The following is a 26,352-nucleotide window of genomic DNA, read 5'->3' as shown; positions in this document are numbered from 1 at the left end:
TTCTAGCCAGAGCAATTAGACAAGAAAAAGAAATATAAGGCATCAAAATTGGAAAGGAAGAAATAAAACTCTCACTGTTTGCAGATGATATGATACTATATGTCGAAAACCCCCAAAAATCCACGGCAAAACTACTAGAGCTTATAAATGAGTACAGCAAAGTGGCAAGTTACAAGATGAACACTCAAAAATTTGTAGTGTCTCTATACACTAGTAATGAACAATATGAGGAGGAAATCAAGAAAAAAATTCCATTTACAATTGCAAAAAAAGAAAATATTTAGGAATAAATTTAACTAAAGATACAAAAGACGTATACAAAGAAAACCACAAGAAATTGTTAAAAGATATTACAGAACACCTAAATAAATGGAAGGGCTACCATGCTCATGGATTGGAAGACTAAATACAGTTAAGATATCAGTTCTACCTAAATTGATTTACAGATTCAATGCAATACCAATTAAGATCCCAAAAACTTACTTTTCAGAAATAGAAAAACCAATAACCAAATATATCTGGACAGGCAGGGTGCCCTGAATAGCTAAAAATATCCTGAGAAAGAAAAATGAAGTCGGAGGTTGACGCCGACTTAAAATACCTGATTTTAAGGTGTATTACGAAGCTACAGTGGTCAAAGCAGCATGGTACTGGCATAAAGATAGATATACTGACCAATGGAATCGAACAGAGTGTTCAGATATAGACCATCTCATCTATGGACAACGGATCTTTGATAAGGCAGTCAAGCCAACTCACCTGGGATAGAACTGTCTCTTCAATAAATGGTGCCTAGAGAACTGGATATCCACATGCAAAAGATTGAAAGAGGATCCATATCTCACATGCTATACAAAAATTAACTCAAAATGGATCAAAGACCTAAACATTAGATCTAAGACTAGTAAACTTAAGAAGAAAATGTAGGGAAATATCTTATAAACCTTATAACAGGAGGTGGTTTCCTAGCCCTTATACTCAAAGCACAAGCACTGAAAAAAGAAAGAAATGGGAACTCATCAAAATTAAATACTTTTGTGCATCAAAGAACTTTGTCAAGAAAGTGAAAAAGACAGTCTACACTATGGGAGACAATATTTGGAAATGATATATCAGATATAGGTCTAGTATCCAAAATATATAAAGAGACTGTTCAACTCAACAACAAAAAGACAGACAACCCAAGTACAAAATGGGCAAAAGACTTGAACAGACACTTCTCAGAAGAGAAATACTAATGGCCAAAAGGCACATGAAAAGATGCTCAACTTCCCTGGTTATTAGAGAAATGCAAATCAAAACCACAATGAGATAACATCTCACACCTACCAGAATGGTCATTATCAATAAAACAGAAAATGACAAGTGCTGGAGAGGATGTGGAGAAAGAGGCACACTTATCCACTGTTGGTGGGAAGTCAAATGGTACAACCACTGTGGAAGGCAGTTTGGTGGTTCAGAACTGCCATATGACCTGGCAATACCACTGCTAGGTATTTACTCAGAGGACATGAGGGCAAGGACACAAACAGACATTTGCACACCAATATTTATAGCAGCATTATTTACAATTGCCAAGAGATGGAAACAGCCAAAATGTCCATCAATAGATGAGTGGCTAAACACGTACGAGTGGTACGTACGATGTGGTATATACGTATGATGGAATATTATGGAGCTGTAAGAATAAAGTTATAAAGTATGTAACAACATGGATGGACATGAGGGCATTATGCTCAATGAGATTAGCGAGAAACAAAAGGACAAATAATGTATGGTCTCACTGATATGAACTAACATCAATGAATGAAGTTGGAGAATTTCAGTTAAGAACAGAGTTCAACAGGAGCTAGAAATAGGTAGATATTAGGTAATTGGAGCTGAAGGGATACAGATTGTGCAACAGGACTGATTGTAAAAATTCAGAAATGGATAGTACAATACTACCTAATTATGGCACAATAATATTAGAATACTGAATGAAGCTGAATGTGAGAATGACAGAGGAAGGAAGCCTGGGGGCACAAATGAAATCAGAAGGAAAGATATACGATAAAGACTGAGATGGTATAATCTAGGAATGCCTAGAGTGTAAATTGACAGTGACTAAATGTACAAATTTAAAAATGTTTTTTCATGAGGAAGAACAAAGGAATGTCAATACTGTAGGGTGTTGAAAATAGAGAGTAATTAATATTTTAAAACTTTAACTTGTGTGTAAGACTAAAGCAAAAAATGTTTATTTGGTACAAAATTTATATTTTGACTAGTGCATTTCCTAATATAACTTATGTGGACAGCTTAATTGAACACCTTAAGTACATGGGACCTTGAATATGGCATGAGGTTTTGTAGGTTTGTCCAGAGTGATGCCCTGATAAATCCCAGAGTAATTTGAATAGTGAATAACAAAGTATCTGTAAAGCCCCCTTAGGGGAATAGTGAGAAAGGAGGAAAACTCGACTTCCCCAAGTGGAGTATTCTTGATATTCTCAGAAGCAGTGGGGACAACCAAAGCAATAGGCAGAGCCCTCAATCTGGGTTTTGTTCATATGAAACCTAACCCCGCAAAAGATAGGCTAAGCCTACTTAAAATTAGGCCTAAGAGTCACCCCCAGAGAACCTCTTTTGTTGCTAAGATGTGGCCTCTCTCTCTCAGCCAACACGACAAGCAAACTCATTGCCCTCCCTTTCTCTACGTGGGACATGACTCCCAGGACTGTGGACTTTCCTGGCAATGTGGGGCAGAAATCCTAGAATGAGCTGGGACTCGGCATCAAGGGATTGGGAAAATCTTCTCAACCAAAAGAGGAAAGAGTGAAATAAGACAAAATAAAGTGTCAATGGCTGGGAGATTCCAAACAGAATCGAGAGGTTATCCTGGAGGTTATTCTTACGCATTATATAGATATCACCTTTTTAATTAAGGTGTAATGGAGAGGCTGGAGGGAACTGCCTGAAAATGTAGAGCTGTGTTCCAGTAATCATGTTTCTTGAAGATGATTGTATAATGATACAGCTACTGCAATGTGACTGTGATTGTGAAAACCTTGTGTCTGATGCTCCTTTTATCTATCTTATTGACAGATAAGTAAAACATATGGATTAAAAATAAATAAATATTAGGGGGAACAAATGTTAAAAAAAATTTAGTAGATTGAAATGCTATAGTGATCATTGAAAGGGAGGGAGGGTAAGGGGCATGGTATATATGAATTTTTTTCTGTTTTCCTTTTATTTCTCTTTCTGAACTGATGCAAATGTTCTAAGAAATAATCATGATGATGGATACAAAACTATGTGATGATATTGCAAGCTATTGATTATATATCAAGAATAGAATGTCATATGGTACGAATGTTTGTGTTGTAATTGTTACGTTGAATAAAAAAAACTATGGATATAACATAAACAAGTAATGGGGGAACAAAGGTTAAAATAAATTGAGTAAAAAAAATTGAAAAAAGAAAAAGAAGAAGAAAAAAAAATTGAGTAGATTGAAATATTAGTGGTCAATAAGAAGGCCAGGTAAGGGGTATGGTATGTAGAGCTTTTCTTTTTTCTTTTTTAGTTCTTTTGCTGGAGAGATGCAAATGTTCAAAAAATGATCATGGTTGATGAATACACCACTATGTGATGATATTGTGAGTCATTGATTATACACCATGTATAGAATATTTGTATATCAAAAATGTTTGTTTGTTAGTTTAAGATTTATAATAAAAATATATATTAAAAATGTTAGCAGAAACATAGTAAGATATAATGAATCATCTCATTTACTGAACTGCTATTTTCATAGTAAAGAGGAGAGTTTTCTTATGTCTCTGCAAATGTAAACTGCTAGAAATAGAAGGCACATCAAGAACAAGTAGTAGCTATATGATAAGATGAGAAACTATTACTTTGCAAATGAATAAATAAAAATCTTTCTTTCATGTGTATTTTTCATCATATATCAAAACAATCATAAACTTGTGGTTTGAAATAATAAATCTTTTTTGCATGTTGGTAGCTCCTAGTAAATTTTAAATCTGAAACATACTGTGAATAATAAGAAAATCAAGTTGTATTCTCCAAATAATTTTTCTTTAAATGAAAGTAATTGATTGCATGAGCATGTTTTGCAAAGTTCTGTTTGCCATAACAACTGATCTGCTGGGTTGAGAATGACCTTTAGCAGTGAACCTGTGACTAATAACTTTTGCTTATATGTAGGATGCTTGCAGAATTTCCAGTTAATCTTAGCTTTACAGAATTTCTGACAAAGACGGGATAGGTGAACCCTATCTCAGTTTTAATAAAGGAGTGAGTACAAGATTACAATGACTGGCTAAATAGCTGCAGGAATTTCCTCTACAGAGATGGTATCAAAATCAATGTGTCCTTGAACCTCTGTCCACAAGACATTAATGAAGGCACCTAACAGGAGTTATGTCATATCTTAAGGTTTTTACGAGATTTTAGTATTTTTGTCACAATAATCAGATAAAAATGTAACTAGAGGTCATACTCTACAGAAAGTGCTTAAATATTCTTACCTTAAATTTGATAAAGAAGCAGAGTTACCAGAAAATATTTCTTGAATGGCCTAGTAACAAGACAGCAAAAGAGATACATAAGTTTGATAATTTTAACAAATATCTTTCTGGCTTAATTAATATTTATACTTTCTCCCCATACCCTAATTGATTAAACAAGTGTTTCTTGTATGTAGGGGAAAAAATCAATTACACTAACATGTAATTCTGGGAAATAGAACTATAGAAACATTTCCTGGTAGGGTGAATATTTATCAAATAATATTGACATAATATTAAGATTTTTACGAAAACATCCAAACAGTGTACAGTTAGGATTATATTAATCTTTCTCAACTGTTCCTCTTTACAATTAATAAAACGTTAGCTGATCTATTCATTACCTATGCAATTTCAAATCTGACTGTGCAAGCCAGCATCATTGTTTGAGCCCAGAGAATGTTTTGTTAGCCACCAGCCACTGCCATTTATTCATATTTCAGTTACCTATATATTTTTTAAAAATGAACATAACTAATGGTAAGAAGAAAATTTACCTCTACAAAATGAAGAAGTTTTTCAGTGGATACTTCAAACATTTTTCGAGCCATTTCTGATTTTCGCAATTGGCAGTCAAGCACTGTAATTCTCTTTCTTAAATCCTGAACACTTGCCTGCAGAGAATGCAAAAAAGAGTGTCTTACACATTTCTTTAATTTTAACTACTGACTCCTATTTTCAGTTTTTATTAAGTAATATCTTTTATTACAACGTCACTTATTTTCTCTTACTATATACACCTTTTGATTTTGAAGGCACAACTAATTGCAAATTTAAGCAGAATAGGTATGCCAAAATAAAGGTATTATTTCATTAATTCTTACATATAATCAATTTAATACGTTTGTGATTTTTTTTTTTTTTTGGCAATGTGGCACACTAGATGCCAAGGAAAAACCCTCTCGGTATAGCACAACTAAAAATGCTGGAGATAAATACACCTATTTAGTATAATAGAATTCAGTACAAAGCTGAGCTCAAAGGAAAGTAAGGTAATTCATGGAGACAAGCAACGGCAATTCAGGGTGAACCTACTGTGGTGAGTAAGCACTTCACCCTAAATTGCCCTGAGGGTAGATGCTGATCCTGGTGGCTTACGGGTTGGGGTTTCACAAGGCACAGATGGCAAACAGGAGGCATCTAAGGAGTGAACTCAGAAGAAACACACTTAACAGAGGTAAACAGCGCTTTGATTTTGGTTCTAGAAGAGTGGGTAAAAAAAAAGTATCTTAACTACATGCTCCCACTCACGTCCGTGTGGGTCAGAATGTATACTAACTGAGTGGTCGGATTTTAGTTGGTCCCAAGCTGGCAGAAGCAAACACAAAGTTCCTCTGGATGAATATTTTCTAAATTCAGATCTCAAATAATCATCACATATAACGTATCAAAGCAAGTGCTTTTAAAATTAAAAAAAAACTTCACTGTACATATGAAGAAATAAGCTATCATGAATGAAAGTCAGCTTGAGGAAGAAAATTATAGGACCAGATCTATAAAGACAGCAGATATTGGAAAGATTAGATACAGAATATAAAGTATGTTTAATATGTTCTAAAAATTAAGAGGAAATTGATGGTATGATAAAAGGACAGGAAACTATCAGAATAAATCTAGAGGCTATAGAAAATGAATTTCTCAAAAATAAAAATATAATCATAATTAAATTATAGACTTAATTATGGGCTTAATATCTGATTTGACACAGTAAAAGAGAACAAGTGAACTGGAAGACAGAGGTAGAGAAACTCCTCAAATGGAGTAGAAAGACAAAAACTAAAAATATGAAAAGAACAGATAAGGAGGAAAAAAGCAAGAAAAGAAGAACCAATATATATTTAATCTGAATTACAAAAGCAATATTAGAAAAAAATGAAAGTTCAAGACAAATAATTTAGAGTCTTCCAGAAATGGCAAAAAAAAAAAAAAAAAAAGAGAAAAACACTGCTCAGAATTAGGAAGTTCAGAGAATCCCAAGCAATATAAATATGAAAAAAACTCTACATGATTTGTAATCATCAAATTGCCAAATGTCAAAGACAAAGTGATTTAAAAATAATCTAGAAAGAAACAACAGATTATCTGCAAACAAATGAGAGGTTGATGGCTTATATCACAACCATGGAATAAAAATACTGAAAGAAATTCAATGCCTACTTAACATTCTAGATGTAGCAAAGCTAAATTTCAAGAATAAGAGTTCAATAAAGGTGTTTTTCTGACAAACAAAAATGGAGATTTATTACCACAGATACTCATTAAATCAATTCCTGAAGGAAGAAAGAAAGTGATCTTAGCAAGAAGGTCTGAGATGCAAGAATGAATGTTGAAAATAGAAAGTGGTAAATATTATCTAAACAAATGTTAACTGGACAAAACAAATAACAATAGTGTCTACAGGTTAAAAATGAAGAATGAACTAAAGTACTGACCAACATGGAAACAAAAATAAAATGAGAAGATTATTGGAGTTATCTCGTAGCATGTTCTAAAAGTGCTTATAATGTTTAGAAGAAGATGCACATTAATTTTACAATTTAAGTTCAAACAGAATGTTAAAATTTCTAGGCCAATCACTAAAAATTAGAAACAGTATATAAAAAAAAAACAAAGAATGAAAAATTAGAAAACATAGAAGAAAATAAAATGTACAAATGAAGAAAACAGAAATGAAACCAAAAGCATGAGCAAATGCCCGCCTTTCATGTGGTCGACCCGGGTTCGATTCTGAACCATGAACCCCCCCAAAAAATAAAATAAAAAATAAAAAGCATTAGCATACAAAAGAATGTAAAAGGAACGGTCTTTCCACAAGGCCAAAGATTAGTTGGACTGGGAAAAGATTATAGCCATGTATTGTTTACCACGGACACAAAATATAAAGACAATAAAAAGTTAAAAGTAAAAGGATGGAAAAAAAATTCAGATGTAAATCCAGAACAAAGAAAGCTAGTGTTAATTTTTCAATATTAATCAAAATAGGCATTAAGGGGAAAAGAAGAGTACTAGATTTAAGTAAAGTCATGGCATTCTGAAATAAAAAAGGTAATATTTTAAGTTTTTATGCACCTAATAACATCACTTCAAAATATTTTAAGAAAAATAAAAAGCACTAGGAGGATTTTAACAAACTTTCTTCAGTAAGTAATGGCTCAAGCAAAGAAAATTAATATGACTAGAGAACATCTGAATTATATAATTAAGGACCCTCATTTAATGGACTATATAGAACCACTCCATTCAACAAATGCAGAATTCTTTGTAAACTCACTTTGAACATTTGCAAAACTGACCACATAGGAAGTCATGAAACAAACATCAACAAGTTTCAAAGAGCTGTTATCCTATAGACTAGATTCTTGGCCACAATGAAATTAAGCTTTCTGTGCCTTAGTGGTGTTCATAAATAAAAACTCCATCATAAATACGTAACTTCTGAAATTCTATTTAATGCACTTTCAGTAACAATTCCTTTTTCCCCCCTAACTTTCCATAGAACTAATAAGCTGAGTCTAAAATAGATATAAAAGATCAAAGGGTCATAAATAGCCAACCCATTCTGAAGAAAAGAACTAGGTAGAGAATAACCAGATATTAAGAATTACTTTAAAAGCTCTAGTAATCAACACAGTGTGTTATTCACATGAGAATATTAAATCAGACCAATAAAACCAACAGACAGATTATAAACAGACGTAACCTTGATATATGACAGAATTGGTTTTACAGCTCAATGAAGAAAACAGTGCTTTTCAATAAAGGTGCTGGGATAGCTAGTTATTCATATAGAAGAAAGAAAGGAGGGAGGAGGAAGGAATGGATTTCTCTCATACAATGCCACAAAATTACAGAAGGATCAGAACTGTAAATTGAGAGTCAAAACTAAACTTTCAGAGGCAAAAATACAAACAAATATCTTTCTATCTCAGAAGGAGATGGATTTCTAAAAAGACATATGAAGGCAAAGACTGATATGTTTGATTACATGAAAATTAGTTATGTTGGGAGATTTTTAAATAATATAACTTAATTTTAAATAAAATAACTATGTTTAATAACATAACTTACAAAAAATCATTATACATCAATATGAAAAAAAACAAATGACCCAATGGAAAAATGGTCAAATGATATGAAGAGGCCTTTCAAAGAGTAACACAAATGCCTAATAAATACATAAAAAATATGCTCAACTGGCTATTATGGGGGGTGAGGGGGAAGCTCTGGTTTGTAACATTAGGGAGTGAAAATAACCCCACTATGGCTGATTTTAAGCTACCAACCTGATGTCATTGAACATGAAATTGAGAGGAGAGATATATAATCAGTTCTGGTGAGCCAGTGCCAGCTGGCCCCAGCACATCACTGGTTCAAGGTCATTAGTCACCAAGGAAATTCAAATCAAAACCACAAGATACACTGTTGACATCTATAGGATTGACAAAAACTAAAAGAATGCAAAGGATGTGTAGTAATGGTAATTCTTATTCACTAAAGGGGGGGTTGGAATTGGCTTAAACCTTTTTAAGAAAACAAGGAGGTATTACCTAGTAGAGGTAATGGAACATGCAATTATCATTCAACCCAGCAATTCTATTCTTAGGTATGAATTCAAGAGAAACTATTACACCCATGGAACAGGACACTCCCTCCCCCCAATACACACACATACACACACAGCACATATGCAGGCAAGAATGTTTTTAGCAACATGTATGCATGTACTCATGCAGGTAAGGGTTTTTAGCAACAGTTGTTCATAATGGAAGAAAACAGAAACAATTGATCTGTTCATCAAATGCAGAATGGATAAATACATTCAAGTACAAAAATAATGAAAAGGCATGAACTAGCTATTAATTTCAAATGGATGAATTAAAAAAAAAGTTTTGGGTAAAAAAAATAAGTTAGAATAACACATGTTGCCTATTTCTATTTATACAAAGTTGATAAACAGATAAAACTAAACAACATGTTGTTAAGGGTATATATATACACATAGGTAGGAAAACCATCAAGAAATGATTAACACTGAATCGAGAAAAGAGGTTACTTCTGAGGACAAGAAAGAGGAATGCAACTGAAAAGGACATCATAGGTCTTCAAAAGTATGGGGGTGTTTTATTTCTTAAACTGGGATTAGATTAAAAAATAAACATGTAAATAAGTAAATAGATAATATAAGGGAAAATTATAATAAAAATAAAAACATTGCAATAAAAATAAGCTGCATTTTAAAAAGGAATATTTGAATTCAAATCCTCTAACATCTTGATCAATGTCTATTTAAACTATCTCAAACAATTTAAAGTCTTCTTTCTCTCTCTCTCCATTGGTATCTGATTGGGGAAATGTTGAGATTTGAATGTCTAACATTTCATCTTTGAAAAAGAAGATTGTTTCCAGAGACAGATCAGTGGCTTAGCATATGGTCTTGTTAAAAAGAATGACATGAGACCCCCATTAAGCCAGGAGCTAAGGCAGCTCAGCTAGAGTATTGGTCTCCTAGGGACCAAAGCTTTTGCAGTTTTTTCTACCCTGAATCCCACTTCTTTTAATTTCTTTGTCATTATTATTATTATTGTTGTTATTTTCTCTGCTATTGTAATTTTTTTTTGTTAAGTAAATGTTTTGGTCATTAAAAAAAAAAAGATTACCAGACAACTTAGGTCAAAAAATGTTTCTCAGCTAAGAGCAGAAAGAATAAGTACAAATACTTTAAGCTCTTAAAAAAATTGAATGAACCTGTGTGAATTCCTTGAAAGTTTTATCATTTAAAAAGAAGGCATTTTTAAAACTGTTGACTTTTTCCCTCCAAAAGCAATTTTATGTTTAAAATGTACTTTTAATATTTTGAAATACTTAACATATTTTCAAGTAATTTCAGGTTAAAATGACTTGTTATCCCATGAGATAACCACAGGATAACTTAGTTTTTATATTTAGTCAGAATATAAATACTGACTCAAAAATAATAAATATAATAATTTTTAGAATGAAAATACTGGCTCAAAAATAATAAATAAAATATATGTAATATTCCTGAATCTTACTGCTTTTTCAAGTAATAGGTTTTTGTCTTTGACTTGTGGTACTATCAAGAGTGAGAGGTTGGGAGAAAGATCAAAGGTGATGGTGGAGTTATACAGAGAAGGTAGGGTTTTAACAAATAAGTAAGAATGCTGAATCATTATATTGATATTTTTTTTAGTCTCCAGTAACTTAGAGCACCTAGAAATAAAAACCTAAAACTGTGGAGTTATAACCCATACCAGACTCTGAAATCTGCTCTACAACTAACTGTTACTATGTGCTCTGAAGTTTGTTTTTTTGTATATATGTTATTTTTCACAAAAAAGACAAAGTCGATTACAATGATGATGATATTGTAAACCATTGATTGTACACTTTGGAGGAGTACATGATATATGAATATATATCATTAAAAATAAAAAACATTTTTAAAAAATAAAAAAAAATAAAAAAGAGAGGAACATTCGTCTTCTTTTGCAATTGGTTTAAGCTGACCTTGTGTCCTAGCTACTAGAACAAATACCCTATAGTGAGTTGGCTTAAACAAGGAGAGTTTATTCCAAATACCAAATAGAGTCCAAAATTGAGTTGTGAGCAAGACTTCTCCTCTGAAAACTGTGGTATTCTGGGGCTGGCTGCTGATGATCCTCAGTCCTTGGATTTTCCGTCACGTGGCAGTGCACAGGGGGTGTCTTCTCCTTTCCCCTCCTTGCTCATTTGACTTCCGGCTTCTGGTTGCTCCCCATGGCTTTTTTGTGTCTAATTTCTTTGACATATAAGGTCTTCAGTCATACTGGATGAAGGCCCACCCTCATTCAGTTTAAGTAATAACTCCTTCAAAGGTCCTATTTACAAATGGGTTCACGCCCACAGGACCAGGGGCTGGGACCTGAACACGTCTTCAGTGTACAATATGATTCAGTCTCCAAGACAGATGTGAGAAATATGTTAGTGACTCTTAAGAGCTAAAGAAAGGAAAGTTCAGATTTTCTTCTATATTTTGCTTTTCTAAAACTAGCTTCATTCCCACTTGGCATATTTAAAGTATTTAGCTGTTTTTAAATTATCATAAATTATTAAAAATTTCTTTTTGTTCTGTTGAAAACTGATAGGATTCCAGAAAGAGACCTATCATGTATACAAGTGAACTCAACAACATTCTAACATATCTATTTACTTGTACAATTTTCAACCTTATTTCAGCAAAGTAAAGATGTATATTTCATAACAGTCGTTGAAGGATATTTCATTAAAATTATAAGAAAAAATCATTGGTTCATATTGTCGTAGAAAAACATTCAGAGTTTTGTTACTACAATTGGAAGGTCTTCCTATTGAAGCCTAATTTAGTGCACCTTACTTAAAAAACAAACAACTAAACTCAAATTCACTTTCTACCCATTAATTATTTTGGGCCTGGGGCAAAAATTACTTAATTTTCACACTTCCTTGTGTGCTCTAATCAAACAACAAAACCTATCCCTATGCCCTCCTGTCCCCAAAAGACAGTTTAAAAACAAAAGGAGAAAACCAAAGTAATCAATTAAATGCTAACTTCATCCAGACTTAAGGCCTGAGCTCTAGAACATTGACTGATGACCCAAATAAATTTGGGCCGCACACTTTTCCATCCCAATGTTATCTGGATAGAGGAAGGCTCCTACCCCATCATGACACATCATCCCATCGTTGAATAATAGACTACAAACACTGACCTAGTTTAGAAGTGCAGATGAAAAGAAAATGAAAACAGGATACATGGCAACGGCAAGGAAACCATGGTAACTAGGAGAGGATGGTTTTGCTTACTTTATTTTGGTCAGAATAATCAGCAAGCTGAGCCTTTAGCTCTGTAATCTCGGCCTCTAACAGACGGATTACTTCTTCATAGTCCATTTCCATTCCATGTGCCTGCCTCTGGGCAGCTTCAGCAAGATGAATTCGACTTCGTAGGGCTCTTGTTTCTTCAGCTACAGCTTTAGCTTCCTAAAAGATTATAAAATAAGAGTCAATGAAAAAACACACATACATAAAAAATAGTTCAGCAGCTTAAATGATATTTTCCTCACTCTGTAAATTCCAAAAGCTTTATCAGCATGTGTTTTACACTTCTCAATCTGAAAATTAATATTTGTGTTATTTTATTATGTGGAGTAGCTACGTAACATTACTTTTCCTTTGTAGATTTCCTAGATAATTTTCGGTATGGAACTTCTAACTTTATATATCTAGAATAACATTTGAAAGTAAGGAAGGTAGAAAAGAACTGAAAACAGAATAGAAGAATAAGAACAGATTAGAATAAAGAGTAGGCTACTGTAAAACTCAAGTAAGTGGTAGCTCTCATGTTCTAGGAGAGCTCTTACAACTTCATCAGATACTGCTGACAGATTTATAAAGTTTTGTGAGGCTTTTCCATGAACTAAGCCCCAGAGGCCAGAGCTTTCTCCTAGATATCAGTGTAACTGCTTACTTCTCTATTTTGATTTAAGCCTAAAGGCAGAATTCAGTAGCAAAATACGTAGCTATCTCTGTAGGGTGCAAGACCCACAGGGTATTCATTAATCATCTATTATACGTCTCAAGTGATTTATGTTATCTTTTCTCATTTAATCTTCAGAACAACATTGAGAGAAAGGCATTATCAAACCCATTTTACATGTGAGCAAACAGAGACTCAGCAAGATTACATAATCTGTTCAAGGACACATGGCAGTGCCAGAATTTGAACCCAAGTCTACTGACCTCTATTAAAACATTAATGCTTTTCCACCATGCCCCTCTACCTCTAAATGACAAAAATCGCACACTAGCTACACTCTCCACTTTAGCAAGAGGATAAGATGGCCCAAACCACTTGCTTTCTCAAAATATGCCTTGATGCTGGGTCAAAGACAGTCCCCTAGGGCATTGATATAATTTAATGCAGCAGTTATTATGCTGTAAACCATTTCTATTTTATTTACTTGGTGCAGAAACCTCTCCAGAATGGAACTTTCTGCACTGACTGCCATGGTTAATATTCATTCATGGCTATTTTAATTTTCATGGAGTGTTACAGGATACTTGCTTTTTTTGAGCCTAAATATATTTGAAATGCAGGGAAGGTTAGGAATGTAGACATTCTTAAGGTTCGATAACTATTTACTATATGTTTATTATGCGTCACATTCCTTTTCAGGTATTGGGGATACAGCACCAAATAGACAAAAAGTCCTGCCGTTTGTACCCTGGGACAGGAAGACATAGATAATTTATTAGTTAAGGAACACAGAAGATAAATTAGAGGCTATCAGGGAAATTCCATTGAAGTGATATTTGATCAGAGACCTGCAGGTGGAATAGAGCTATGCAGATTTCACAAGAAGACTTCTGGGCAGACGGAATAGATTATGCAAAGGCCCTGAGGTGGGATTGTGTCATGCATCTTCAGAGAACAGCAAGGAGGCCAGTGTGGGAGGGGATGGAATGGCAGATCTTAAGGGGCTCTGTAGGCCACAAATTGTAAAGACCTTGACTTACTCAGGGTGAGGTGGGACGTAACTGGAGAGTTTTAAGCAGAGAAGGAAAATGATCTGACTTAAATTTTAAGAGGATTACTTTCACTGCTATGTTGGGAGCAGGTTGTAGGGAAGGGCAAGGTGAAAGGAGGGAGAAGAGGAAGTCAGTAGACAAAAGGGGATTGTAGCTTGGACAAGGGTGATAGTGGTAGAGATGGTGTGGAGTGGACAGATTCTAAGTAGAGTTTGAAAGTAGAGAAAGCAGGATAGTTCATCATCAACAATTTATACTTAGCAGCTATTATATCTGAAAACCATGTCTTGAAAATAAAGATGGTAAAAGTAGCATCTTCTTTTCTCCTTTTCTGGCTCAGCTAGAAGGTTAGATATGACTTAGATAAGTGGAGATAGGAGACTGCAGCACAGAAAGCTTAAGTAACTTGCTCAAGATCACAAACCCAAAGGTCATACTCTTGGGTACTATGCCATAGTCCAACTCAAATAATTAAAAAAAAAAAAAAACCACTTATAGATGACAGTATCATCAATGCCCAGCTCTGCTGAGCTTAGGATGTGCCCATTACAATACAGGCAAACACATTAAACCATTCCGTTTTCCATTTGATCAAGCCAGAAAAAAAAAAAAAAATGCCTCTGAAGAGAAAGAGGAGGGGCAGAGAATTCTGCATAGCTGCAAGAAGAATAACTAATTTGATGATTTGTCTCCTTCACACTCACTTCATGCAGCTTTTATTCCCTTATGAAAACAGCACTTTTATTTTTGTTCAAAGAATACTAGCTAATTAAATGAAGAATCTGGAAAGAATTTATATAGCCATTCTAGTGCACTGATGATAATACAGTGTGAAATGTAGTTGGTGGTAAAAGATGCAGGGTTTCAATGCTGAATAAATTAATGCCATTTCTTTCATAAAGGCACAACTGTCAGGCTGGTGAATGTGACCCTTTAACAAAGTTCTAGCCCAATTCTCACCAATGATTGGTTAAAAGATTAGTGCATTGAAATGATGACTCTTGGAGGAAGCAATAAAAAAGAGATAAAAGCAGTATGCTGTATTTAGCAATGCAGGATCACATAAATGCATTTTTTCCTTTTTCTCCTGGGGTGTCTTCTAATAAATAACTGTAAAGCCTCCTATATCAAGTGACAATCGAGCTAGAATTTTCCTTGTACCTCACCATGAGACTGAAATCCTACGAGGGCAAATGCTGAATTCAATTCATTGATTTACTTCGTGTTAGGTAGAGTTTAATTCTGTTTAGAAAGTTAGGTAACAAAAAAGAAAGAGAAGTAATAGAAAATCAGAAAAACTGATATAAGTATTTAAAAAAAAAAATTCTAAGTGGTATGAACAAACATCCTAGAAGTGAATCCTGAATTATTTAGTAAAACTGCTGACACATTTTTTTGGTGATGCTCATGATTAGCCTTCAAATCATACTGTCCCTTGCAAAATGAGGATTTTCCACCTCACGATTTCACAATGAATCTTCAGGAAAGATCAAACCAAATTCTTCTTAGAGAATGTAATTCACATTAATGAAAATCTGTATAGGCTACAAATGTTTTGAACTTAGCTACATCACTGTTTTTTGATAAAGGACAGTATAAGCCTGGAGAGAGGACAATATGCTATGTATTTTACCAAATAAAGCATGTTTTCCTCATGAGGCAAAAAAATATAGAATAAGAAATATGAGGTTTAAATGAGACAAACCTAAGTCAGAATCTTAGATCTGTGATTTTTCCATTTTCTGGCTGTGTAAGTCTGATTCTAAGATCAGCTTGTTCATCTATACAATGGAAATAACATTACTTTATGAGGTAAAAACAGCTCTCACAAGCAGGTTAAAAAAACTATTACAAATTATGGAACTGTAGCCCATACCAAACTTTAAAATTTGTTTTATAACTACTTGTTAAAATGTACTTGGAAATTTATTGCTTTTTGAATATATATTTCACAATTAAAAAAACCTAAAAATCACAGCTGATAAAATATGACATAACTGAAAGGTTCTTCTCTCCCTGCACATGGATGGTGATTACTGAACTGGTTGAAAAATCAGAAAATCATGAAGAAATAAAAGCCATGGATAACTGGATCACAGAATCCTGAAAGAAAAAGATAATCATATACTTTATCAAACTCCTATCTTATATATTTGCAGTCCTGTTTTCATTTTAAGTATATTTTATTGTTTTTATTTTTGGAATACAAAATATAATATATGCTCCCCCCTCCAAAAAAAAACCAAAACTTTTACAGTTCCTGCCACAGTTGTTTTTCCCCTTTGTCTTTACTGCTTTTGAAAAATATATGCAATCAACTATGCAATCAGAGAGCTAGACTAGACAATTTATTCAGGGCATATCTGTGACACTCAGTTATAAATACCAGTTACTGAACACTAGAAAAGTTGTTTGTAAACATAATGTGCAATCTCTTTTAATGTTAACAGCCATTATATAAAACCCTTTCCTTTCTAGTTGTAAGTCAGCTTTCTAAAGTAGAAGGAAGAAGCATTAACTACAGTTGCAAGTTTGTAATTAGGCTAGCACATATACATCACTAATCCTTAGAAGTTCTGTAATTCTTAAACCAACCAGCAAATCTTTCAAAATGCCAACTGCTGACAGGAGAAAAAGGAGACTGCAAAAAGATATATGTTGTAGTGTAATATAACTTATGCCACCGAGCCCTAAAGAATAGTTCTCTTATCAATTTCCTACATCCACTTACCGGAAAACCCTTCCTGGTTCCATTAGAGCTTATGAAAAAGATGAAGGGCAACTGGTATAGAGGGCTGTTTTAGAAAGTTGTTTAAAAATAAATTACATTCTGTTTCCTTCACTTATACAGCTGATTTATTAAAAATATGTATAATAAACCTCTCAATGGATGATCTCCTGAATAAAGCTCTTAAGCATGCATGTGTTTGGAAGAGAAAATGGAATCTCAGAATGTTATACAGAGTTCTGAAGTATAGTCTCTCCTTTCTCTTTTCCCACTTCTCCTACATGCATACATCCAATCCCCAATTCCACCGTCTTACCTAACCAGTTAAGAAGCGTTGTGAAGTCTTTATGATATAATTTACAGCCATTCCTTAATTTCCATTTTCACCACCATATTACTGATTCCTGTCTTTATCATCTTATTCATGGGTACTATGAAAATCACGTAAATGATCTCCCAGCTTATTCTGCTCTTTACATAATGTACTCTGCATACTTCTGAATGATCAATTATCCTAAAATATTGCTCAGGTCCACATTTGGTAACAAGCTCCTAATGGTACATGACAAATTCTCAAATCCTCAATTCCCACACTCCACATTTCTCCACTATTTCCTCCCGAATCAATTTGTCCAGTTGTAGTGCATTTGAACCTCTTACATGATCACCCAATCCAAGTACATTAACTTCCCACAATTCCCAGTCTGAGCGCTTCCCCTCCACGGGGCTTTTGGTCACATCATTCCTTCTACTGGGAGAACACCTTCCTGCTTTTTTCTTCATCCAATTCAGAACCTCACTCAGAGTTCACCTTCTCTACTCTTTCAAGGCCACTCTAGTTTAAAACGATCTCTCCTTCCCTTTATCTTTTATAATATCTCCTGTCTGCTATTAATTGCATCCTATTTTATATCTCCTACTGCTATCTTGAACATTCATTCAAATATTTTATTATCTAACTTTCTGAAGTCAAAAGGTCTTGATTGCCCAATTAGAGCACAAGCTATCTGAGAGTAAAGGTCTTATCTAATATGAACAGGTAACCAAGTTAACAAAAAAAATGAAAATGACTGCTTTGTTTTTCATATGTAATAATTTTCTTGGTGATCTTTATTAGGTAAGAAGTTCCCATAGGAAAGCTCTTCATAAAAGATTTCAGTTTTATTGGAATATGATGAACTACATTTCATTTAAATAATTGTGTTAACAACCATAACACAAAATAGATAAACACCACATAATAAAAAGCAAGTCAATTCATTACACTCTCTTTACATATGAATTAAAAAAATCCTTTTGTGATATTTATCAAGTAAATGAGATTAAATCAAAACTAACTGGAATGAAGAAAATGCCAAAGTTTAAAAAGAAAGGTTAAACTTGATTGTGTTTGATCATTTCATTTTTTGGTTTTCCATGATACATATAAGATTTTTTTTTTTTATTAATTAAAAAAAGAATTAACGCTCTCTCCGCCGGACCGCCGCGCGGCGCACGCGCCCCGCAGCAGCCGAGCCGCCCGACCTCCCTACCCCCTCTCTCTCTCCGCCGGACCGCCGCGCGGCGCACGCGCCCCGCAGCAGCCGAGCCGCCCGACCTCCCTACCCCCTCTCTCTCTCCGCCGGACCGCCGCGCGGCGCACGCGCCCCGCAGCAGCCGAGCCGCCCGACCTCCCTACCCCCTCTCTCTCTCCGCCGGACCGCCGCGCGGCGCACGCGCCCCGCAGCAGCCGAGCCGCCCGACCTCCCTACCCCCTCTCTCTCTCCGCCGGACCGCCGCGCGGCGCACGCGCCCCGCAGCAGCCGAGCCGCCCGACCTCCCTACCCCCTCTCTCTCTCCGCCGGACCGCCGCGCGGCGCACGCGCCCCGCAGCAGCCGAGCCGCCCGACCTCCCTACCCCCTCTCTCTCTCCGCCGGACCGCCGCGCGGCGCACGCGCCCCGCAGCAGCCGAGCCGCCCGACCTCCCTACCCCCTCTCTCTCTCCGCCGGACCGCCGCGCGGCGCACGCGCCCCGCAGCAGCCGAGCCGCCCGACCTCCCTACCCCCTCTCTCTCTCCGCCGGACCGCCGCGCGGCGCACGCGCCCCGCAGCAGCCGAGCCGCCCGACCTCCCTACCCCCGCTCTCTCTCCGCCGGACCGCCGCGCGGCGCACGCGCCCCGCAGCAGCCGAGCCGCCCGACCTCCCTACCCCCTCTCTCTCTCCGCCGGACCGCCGCGCGGCGCACGCGCCCCGCAGCAGCCGAGCCGCCCGACCTCCCTACCCCCTCTCTCTCTCCGCCGGACCGCCGCGCGGCGCACGCGCCCCGCAGCAGCCGAGCCGCCCGACATCCCTACCCCCCTCCTCCCCCTCCTGCTCCGGCTGCTCTCCAACCAACACGGTGCCCTCTTCCCCCGCCTTCACCGTGCTCCTCCGCCACCAGCCTCGACAGCCTTGCCGCCCTCACCTTTCCTCCTCCAGAACAACTACTGGGGGAGTGGAGATAATACAGAGCAGCTCCCGGAGCCACGAGGGAGATCAAAGGGACAGCGTACCCCATCCTGGAACGGCTGACTATCTGGGAGAACCAGCTCCGGTGAGATCACCAAGAGGCACGGGCTTTCCTGGGTGGGACAGCAAGCGACCGGAGTCCCTCCCTTCCACCTTCCCAGGCCAGCTGGTAGAATTGGACAGGCGGTCCCCTTAGGCCGCGGCGGCTGGTGCCCCCACCACACGAGGCCCCCCGGAACAACTGAGATAGTTGGGTCGGAAATCCCCAGACTGTGGAGAACAGTGACCGGGGGATCCCTTCCAAACACGTGACTCCCCCGTCGGCTGGGAGCAGTGCACTCTCCCGGGCTGCGACAGCTGGCGCCCTCCCGCCACGCTTGGTGCCCCGGGCCGACTAGCCAATTTGGCCGGACGCTCTCCTGTGCTGCGACAGCCGGCGACCCGCCCCGCGTTTGGAACCCCGGGCCGGCTGGCATTCTTCCAAGACGCTTCGGTTGCCGAACCTCCCCTACGGCGAGAGTTTTCCAGAGTTGAGGGACCCACAGCAACTTTCGCTGGTGGAACCCACAGACAGGCGTGTGCCACGTGCGCCACCTACTGGGCAGGATAGGAAGAACAGAACCCAGAGACTGCGCAGAAAAATCTTTCAACCCGTGGGGTCGAACACCCGGGGAAATCTGACTAAATGCCCAGACGCCAGCAGAAGATAACGGACCACGCTCAGAAAATTGAACATATGGCCCAGTCAAACGAAGAAACCAATAGTTCAAATGAGATACAGGAGCTGAAACAACTAATGCTGAATATACGAACAGAAATGGAAAACCTCTTCAAAAACGAAATCGATAAATTGAGGGAGGACATGAAGAAGACATGGGCTGAACATAAAGAAGAAATAGAAAAACTGAAAAAACAAATCACAGAACTTATGGAAGTGAAAGATAAAGTAGAAAAGATGGAAAAAACAATGGATACCTACAATGACAGATTTAAAGAAACAGAAGATAGAATTAGTGATTTGGAGGATGAAACATCTGAACTCCAAAAAGAAACAGAAACTATCCGGAAAAGAATGGAAAAATTTGAACAAGGTATCAGGGAACTCAAGGACAATGTGAACCGTACAAATATACGTGTAGTGGGTATCCCAGAAGGAGAAGAGAAGGGAAAAGGAGGAGAAAAACTAATGGAAGAAATTATCACTGAAAATTTCCCAACTCTTATGAAAGACCTAAAATTACAGATCCAAGAAGTGCAGCGCACCCCAAAGAGATTAGACACAAATAGGCGTTCCCCAAGACACTTACTAGTTAGAATGTCAGAGGTCAAAGAGAAAGAGAGGATCTTGAAGGCAGCGAGAGAAAAACAATCCGTCACATACAAGGGAAACCCAATAAGACTATGTGTAGATTTCTCAGCAGAAACCATGGAAGCTAGAAGACAGTGGGATGATATATTTAAGTTACTAAAAGAGAAAAACTGCCAGCCAAGACTCCTATATCCAGCAAAATTGTCCTTCAAAAATGAGGGAGAAATTAAAACATTCTCAGACAAAAAGTCACTAAGAGAATTTGTGACCAAGAGACCAGCTCTGCAAGAAATACTAAAGGAAGCACTAGAGTCAGATACAAAAAGACAGAAGAGAGAGACATGGAGAAAAGTGTAGAAAGAAGGAAAGTCAGATATGATATATATAATACAAAAGGCAAAATGGTAGAGGAAAATATTATCCAAACAGTAATAACTCTAAATGTCAATGGACTGAATTCCCCAATTAAAAGACATAGACTGGCAGAATGGATTAAAAAACAGGATCCTTCTATATGCTGTCTACAGGAAACACATCTTAGACCCAAAGATAAATATAGGTTGAAAGTGAAAGGTTGGGAAAAGATATTTCATGCAAACAACAACCAGAAAAGAGCAGGAGTGGCTATACTAATATCCAACAAATTAGACTTCAAATGTAAAACAGTTAAAAGAGACAAAGAAGGACACTATATACTATTAAAAGGAACAATTAAGCAAGAAGACATAACAATCATAAATATTTACGCACCGAACCAGAATGCCCCAAAATACGTGAGGAATACACTGCAAACACTGAAGAGGGAAATAGACACATATACCATAATAGTTGGAGACTTCAATTCACCACTCTCATCAATGGACAGAACATCTACACAGAGGATCAATAAAGAAATAGAGAACCTGAATATTACTATAAATGAACTTGACTTAACAGACATTTATAGGACATTACATCCCACAACAGCAGGATACACCTTTTTTTCAAGTGCTCATGGATCATTCTCAAAGATAGACCATATGCTGGGTCACAAAGCAAGTCTTAACAAATTTAAAAAGATTGAAATCATACACAACACTTTCTCGGATCATAAAGGAATGAAGTTGGAAATCAATAATAGGCGGAGGGCCAGAAAATTCATAAATACATGGAGGCTCAACAACACACTCTTAAACAACAAGTGGGTCAAAGAAGAAATTGCAAGAGAAATTAGTAAATACCTAGAGGCAAATGAAAATGAAGATACAACATATCAAAACCTATGGGACGCAGCAAAGGCAGTGCTAAGAGGGAAATTTATTGCCCTAAATGCCTTTATCAGAAAAGAAGAAAAGGCAAAAATGCAGGAATTAACTGTCCACTTGGAAGAACTGGAGAAAGAACAGCAAACTAATCCCAAAGCAAGCAAAAGGAAAGAAATAACAAAGGTTAGAGCAGAAATAAATGAAATTGAAAACATGAAAACAATAGAGAAAATCAATAAGACCAGAAGTTGGTTCTATGAGAAAATCAACAAGATTGATGGGCCCTTAGCAAGATTGACAAAAAGAAGAAGAGAGAGGATGCAAATAAATAAGATTAGAAATGAAAGAGGAGACATAACTACTGACCTCACAGAAATAAAGGAGGTAATAACAGGATACTATGAACAACTTTACGCTAATAAATACAACAATTTAGAAGAAATGGACAGGTTCCTGGAAAGACATGAACAACCAACTTTGACTCAAGAAGAAATAGACGACCTCAACAAACCAATCACAAGTAAAGAGATTGAATTAGTTATTCAAAAGCTCCCTAAAAAGAAAAGCCCAGGACCAGACGGCTTCACATGTGAATTCTATCAAACATTCCAGAAAGAATTAGTACCTACTCTCCTCAAACTCTTCAACATAATCGAAGTGGAGGGAAAACTACCTAATTCATTCTATGAAGCCAACATCACCCTCATACCAAAACCAGGCAAAGATATTACAAAAAAAGAAAACTACAGACCAATCTCTCTAATGAATACAGATGCAAAAATCCTCAATAAAATTCTAGCAAATCGTATCCAACAACACATTAAAAGAATTATACATCATGACCAAGTAGGATTCATCCCAGGTATGCAAGGATGGTTCAACATAAGAAAATCAATTAATGTAATACACCATATCAACAAATCAAAGCAGAAAAATCACATGATCATCTCAATTGATGCAGAGAAGGCATTTGACAAGATTCAACATCCTTTCCTGCTGAAAACACTTCAAAAGATAGGAATACAAGGGAACTTCCTTAAAATGATAGAGGGAATATATGAAAAACCCACAGCTAATATCATCCTCAATGGGGAAAAATTGAAAACTTTCCCCCTAAGATCAGGAACAAGACAAGGATGTCCACTATCACCACTATTATTCAACATTGTGTTGGAAGTTCTAGCCAGAGCAATTAGGCAAGAAAAAGAAATACAAGGCATCAAAATAGGAAAGGAAGAAGTAAAACTATCACTGTTTGCAGACGATATGATACTATATGTAGAAAACCCAGAAAAATCCACAACAAAATTGCTAGAGCTAATAAATGAGTACAGCAAAGTAGCAGGCTACAAGATCAACATTCAAAAATCTGTAGCTTTTCTATACACTAGTAATGAACAAGCTGAGGCGGAAATCAAGAAACGAATCCCATTTACAATCGCAACTAAAAGAATAAAATACCTAGGAATAAATTTAACCAAAGAGACAAAAAACCTATATAAAGAAAACTACAAAAAACTGTTAAAAGAAATCACAGAAGACCTAAATAGATGGAAGGGCATACCGTGTTCATGGATTGGAAGACTAAATATAGTTAAGATGTCAATCCTACCTAAATTGATTTACAGATTCAATGCAATACCAATCAAAATCCCAACAACTTATTTTTCAGAAATAGAAAAACCAATAAGCAAATTTATCTGGAAGGGCAGGGTGCCCCGAATTGCTAAAAACATCTTGAGGAAAAAAAACGAAGCTGGAGGTCTCGCGCTGCCTGACTTTAAGGCATACTATGAAGCCACAGTGGTCAAAACAGCATGGTATTGGCATAAAGATAGATATATCGACCAATGGAATCGAATAGAGTGCTCAGATATAGACCCTCTCATCTATGGACATTTGATCTTTGATAAGGCAGTCAAGCCAACTCACCTGGGACAGAGCAGTCTCTTCAATAAATGGTGCCTAGAGAACTGGATATCCATATGCAAAAGAATGAAAAAAGACCCATCTCTCACACCCTATACAAAAGTTAACTCAAAATGGATCAAAGATCTAAACATTAGGTCTAAGACCATAAAACAGATAGAGGAAAATGTTGGGAGATATCTTATGGATCTTACAACTGGAGGTGGTTTTATGGACCTTAAACCTAAAGCAAGAACACTGAAGAAGGAAATAAATAAATGGGAGCTCCTCAAAATTAAACACTTTTGTGCATCAGAGAACTTCATCAAGAAAGTAGAAAGACAGCCTACACAATGGGAGACAATATTTGGAAACGACATATCAGATAAAGGTCTAGTATCCAGAATTTATAAAGAGATTATTCAACTCAACAACAAAAAGACAGCCAACCCAATTACAAAATGGGAAAAAGACTTAAACAGACACCTACCAGAAGAAGAATTACGGATGGCCAAGAGGCACATGAAGAGAGGCTCAATGTCCCTGGCCATTAGAGAAATGCAAATCAAAACCACAATGAGATATCATCTCACACCCACCAGAATGGCCATTATCAACAAAACAGAAAATGACAAGTGCTGGAGAGGATGCGGAGAAAGAGGCACACTTATTCACTGTTGGTGGGAATGTCAAAGGGTGCAACCACTGTGGAAGGCAGTTTGGCGGTTCCTCAAAAAGCTGAATATAGAATTGCCATACGACCCAGCAATACCACTGCTAGGTATCTACTCAAAGGACTTAAGGGCAAAGACACAAACGGACATTTGCACACCAATGTTTATAGCAGCGTTATTTACAATTGCAAAGAGATGGAAACAGCCAAAATCTCCATCAACAGAAGAGTGGCTAAACAAACTGTGGTATATACATACGATGGAATATTATGCAGCTTTAAGACAAGATAAACTTGTGAACCATGTAATAACATGGATGGACCTAGAGAATATTATGCTGAGTGAATCCAGCCAAAAACTAAAGGACAAATACTGTATGGTCCCACTGTTGTGAATGGACATTCGAGAATAAACTTGAAATATGTCATTGGTAACAGAGTTCAGCAGGAGTTAGAAACAGGGTAAGACAATGGGTAATTGAAGCTGAAGGGATACAGATTGTGCAACAGGACTAGATACAAAAACTCAAAAATGGACAGCACAATAATACCTAATTGTAAAGTAATCATGTTAAAATACTGAATGAAGCTGCATCTGAGCTATAGGGTTTTTTTTTTTTTTTTGTTTGCTTGTTGATTTGTTTGTTGTTGTTGTTTTTTACTATTACTACTACTTTTATTTCTTTTCTTTATATTAACATTTTATATCTTTTTCTGTTGTGTTGCTAGTTCCTCTAAACTGATGCAAATGTACTAAGAAACAATGATCATGCATCTATGTGATGATGTTAAGAATTACTGAGTGCATATGTAGAATGGTATGATTTCTAAATGTTGTGTTAATTTCTTTTTTTTCTTTCCGTTAATAAAAAAAAAAAAATAAATAAAAAAAAAAAAAAAAAAAAAAGAATTAACAAAACAATTAGAAATCATTCCAATCAACATGTACAATCAGTAATTCTTAATAACATCACATAGTTGCATATTCATCATTTCTTAGTACATTTGCATCGATTTAGAAAAAGAAATAAAAAGACAACAGAATAAGAATTAAAACAATAATAGAAAGAAAAAAAAACAAAAAAAACAAAAACAAAAAACCTATACCTCACATGCAGCTTCATTCAGTGTTTTAACATAATTGCATTACAATTGGGTAGTATTGTGCTGTCCATTTCTGAGTTTTTATATCCAGTCCTGTTGTACAGTCTGTATCCCTTCAGCTCCAATTATCCCTTCTCTTTTTTTTTTTTTTTTTTTAATTAACGGAAAAAAAGAAATTAACCCAACATTTAGAGATCATACCATTCTACACATGCAATCATTAATTCTTAACATCATCACATAGATGCATGATCATCATTTCTTAGTACATTTGCATTGGTTTAGAAGAACTAGCAACATAACCGAAAAAGATATAGAATGTTAATATAGAGAAAAAAATAAAAGTAATAATAGTAAAATCAAAACAAAACAACACAAAACAAAACAAAAACCTATAGCTCAGATGCAGCTTCATTCAGTGTTTTAACATGATTACTTTACAATTAGGTATTATTGTGCTGTCCATTTTTGAGTTTTTGTATCTAGTCCTGTTGCACAGTCTGTATCCCTTCAGCTTCAATTACCCATTGTCTTACCCTGTTTCTAACTCCTGCTGAACTCTGTTACCAATGACATATTTCAAGTTTATTCTCGAATGTCCGTTCACATCAGTGGGACCATACAGTATTTGTCCTTTAGTTTTTGGCTAGTCTCACTCAGCATAATATTCTCTAGGTCCATCCATGTTATTACATGGTTCATAAGTTTATCTTGTCTTAAAGCTGCATAATATTCCATCGTATGTATATA

At 36.4% G+C, this 26,352-nt stretch overlaps 1 protein-coding gene across 12 annotated transcripts in view; it reads right to left on the bottom strand.

Moving 5' to 3' along the window:
- Positions 1-26,352, bottom strand: part of STXBP4 (syntaxin binding protein 4) — a 230,780-nt gene that overhangs the window by 74,541 nt on the left and 129,887 nt on the right. For all 12 annotated transcript variants that reach the window (XR_013177618.1, XR_013177619.1, XM_077164824.1 and 9 more), the window contains 3 exons: positions 12,423-12,599; positions 5,078-5,194; positions 4,542-4,591 (listed from right to left, as the gene is read on the bottom strand). Coding sequence is in view for 10 of the 12 variants with exons in the window: in XM_077164824.1 (XP_077020939.1) it covers positions 4,542-4,591; positions 5,078-5,194; positions 12,423-12,599 (344 nt within the window). In the remaining 2 variants the exon portion in view is untranslated. The remainder of the gene's footprint in view (positions 1-4,541; positions 4,592-5,077; positions 5,195-12,422; positions 12,600-26,352) is intronic.

This window comes from Tamandua tetradactyla, chromosome 6 (assembly GCF_023851605.1).
Source record: "Tamandua tetradactyla isolate mTamTet1 chromosome 6, mTamTet1.pri, whole genome shotgun sequence".
Taxonomy (NCBI): Eukaryota; Metazoa; Chordata; class Mammalia; order Pilosa; family Myrmecophagidae; genus Tamandua; species Tamandua tetradactyla.
This window is presented reverse-complemented; position numbering and strand designations above follow the sequence as displayed.